General features: G+C 34.7%; 1 protein-coding gene across 1 annotated transcript; it reads left to right on the plus strand.

The window, feature by feature from the left end:
• LOC109241059 lies at positions 33-2350 on the plus strand. The gene is made up of 3 exons (XM_019407773.1): positions 33-903; positions 1314-1402; positions 1964-2350. Exons 1-3 carry the CDS (start codon positions 459-461, stop codon positions 2117-2119), a joined length of 690 nt encoding a protein of 229 aa, XP_019263318.1. The 5' UTR covers positions 33-458; the 3' UTR covers positions 2120-2350.

Here is a 2737-nt window from a genome sequence, read left to right on the forward strand (position 1 = left end):
ATATATATATATATATGCATGCATTTCTTGAATACCCTAGACGCCTTTTCCTTGAAGGCGGATAATTAAATTTAACCCTTATATCATTAATTTTACCTGCAGTTCCTAAAAATAGAGACAAATTTAGTAGCCAAATTCTCCTCCTCTTTTAGGGCCTTTGTTATACCCCCTATAATAAAGAATAAGTTTATGAATCTACAAATTTTCAATTCCTAAGCATGCAACTATTCATTCAATATCTTGTTTGATCGATTAGTAATCCTCACTCTTCATCCCCTCAAATTGCATTTTACCATCTTTTTTTCGGTTTGCGTTATCCTAAATTGACTAGTTTTACGTTGGCTTATCAACTTCTCTCGTAAACCGTGCCGACCGTAACTTATTTGGAATTATATTGTGGTAGAGTTGGTGTTGTTCTTGTTGTTATTTTTTTAACCTTTCTTGCAAAATTCACAAAAATGGGTGGTGAAGTATCTAAGATAAATGCTACACCAACTAGGGTACCCCCAAAATTCCTATATCGCTTAGATGATATAAGAAAAAAAAGGCGTATCAACAGACGAACATCCAAACAGTCTACATCTTTTAAGAAAGAATTGCTTTCTGATCAAGTCCTAGACGAGTATGAGAAAGAAAGCCTAAGAAAAGAGGAGTCTGTTTATAAGGATATGAAAAAAGTAGAAGCAGAAAAGGAAAGGGTAGCAAAATTGATAGAAGCAATTGTTGAGGAAGAAGAAGAAGGGGATCTTGGAAATGTTGAAGATGAAGATAATGACAATTATAAAGATGATGAGAGGGTGATTAAGCGTCATGTTGAGGAGGATAATTGTCCTGGTTCACCAAGTTTTAGAGTTTACTTCACAAATAACAATGTTGAAAACAAGAAGAATGAAGTTAATATTGGTATGTTTTCTTTCAGTAATTATCAAGAGGTAGCAACCATAAAACTGTAGTTACCAATAGAAATATCATTACATATGATACTTAAATGTATATATGTACGGATCATTTGCCAGTTGACAAATTAAAATTTTCCAAACTGCGACGAGGAGAAAAGCTTAATAGACTCTCCTAGACCAACCTTAGAATTTGTATTTCGTGATTCATGATTTAAATAGTATTACACAGTCTATTTACTTAAAAGATTATTCCAAATAAATCTATTTAATAACATTGATTTGTATCCTAGAAAAAAAATGAGAATTGACCTGTTAAAGAAAGTTAAATTACATTGATGATGTCAAAAGTTAATTCTAAGGTCAGTGTATATAACTATAATTTTTTTTCTTTTTACCATTTAATGTGTCATGCAGGTAAGAAGAATGTATTTAAGGACACAACCCCAATTGCAGCTACCACACCAATTGTCCCTATGGTTGCTACCATACAACCATTAACAAAGGTAAGCATATGATTCTTTCTGTCAATTATAGATGGTTTGGAATATTATCTTCCTCAGTATATACACAAACCAGAGATGGAGCCCCTTTTTTTCATTTTCCAATTTTTTCATTTCTGAAAGGACATAAGCTGACCATAACTAAGAAGTCCAATTGAGAATGTGTGCACATTGACGATATTCCACTTCCATAAAATTAGTGAGAGGTGGTTTGGTACACATTAAAATAGAGAGCTATGGAAAACATTACTAATTGTTGTGTTAAAACAGGTAATCTATCAATATGTAGAGTTGAATGAAACTTTTCATTTCTTATGACAGACAGATTTTTTTAAACTATTAGTTAAAAGCTGCAGAATTATCCAGTTTATTCTGAGTCAGTTTTTTCTTCTAGGGAAGTTAATGGACCCACACTGAGGCATGCATCTAACGAAAAAATATTTCGTTAAAGATCAAAGTTGCACAACAACTGGAATAGCGAAACATATACAGAACCAACATCATTTGGCATATAACAAACCAAAAAGATTGATTAGAAGTAAATATGTTTCACATTTCATACAGGAGCCCGTGATCAAGGAGGGGCCGAAGAAAGAAAGGAAGAGGAAGAGTTTTAGAAGAGCTCTGCCTAAGAATCTGTTGAACGTTCGATCATGTTGCTCTGCAGCTCATTCCTCCCCCGACCGTGCCCATCTTCTTCCTGGAAAAGCACCAGCTTGATCACACCACCAGAATTATTGCTTCAAAATTATCCATCACTATTTGTTGGCTATGTCTAATGGTCAACAGGATGTATACGAAAGTTTAGTGAATTTAATGGTAGCTAGTGCACTGTGATTAAGAACTCAGATCAAATAATAGACAAATGAAGAGTATGGATATACTGGTACAAAATGTTTCTTTCCCCTATCTTTACCCATATGCTCAATTCTTCAAGAAAGTTATTAGTTCCTTCTATTTTTTTCGAGTGACAAGGCGATGCATGCACTGCCTTAGGTGTGAGCCAAGATTTTGTTTAATTGATCAGGAGCAATTTGAATTACTGCATACTGGTTTCATATCAGCAGTTTTTATGATTCGTTTGGCACACATTCACTTGACTCTTTGAGTCATTTCACTTCTTTCTAAGGGGTTAGAGAGACACACTGTCACTCTTTCTTATGCATTTCAAATATTTTCTCCTCTTTCAACCTTGTGGTAGGTGTACCACCCGCTCCCATTTCATTATATCTTGTGGTAGGCGTACCACCCGCTCCCGTTTCATTATATCTTGTGGTAGGCGTACCACCCGCTCCCATTTACAAGCCAACATAATCACAAGGAATCCCGACAAGGGAA

The sequence above is a fragment of the Nicotiana attenuata genome, chromosome 1 (assembly GCF_001879085.1).
Source record: "Nicotiana attenuata strain UT chromosome 1, NIATTr2, whole genome shotgun sequence".
Taxonomy (NCBI): Eukaryota; Viridiplantae; Streptophyta; class Magnoliopsida; order Solanales; family Solanaceae; genus Nicotiana; species Nicotiana attenuata.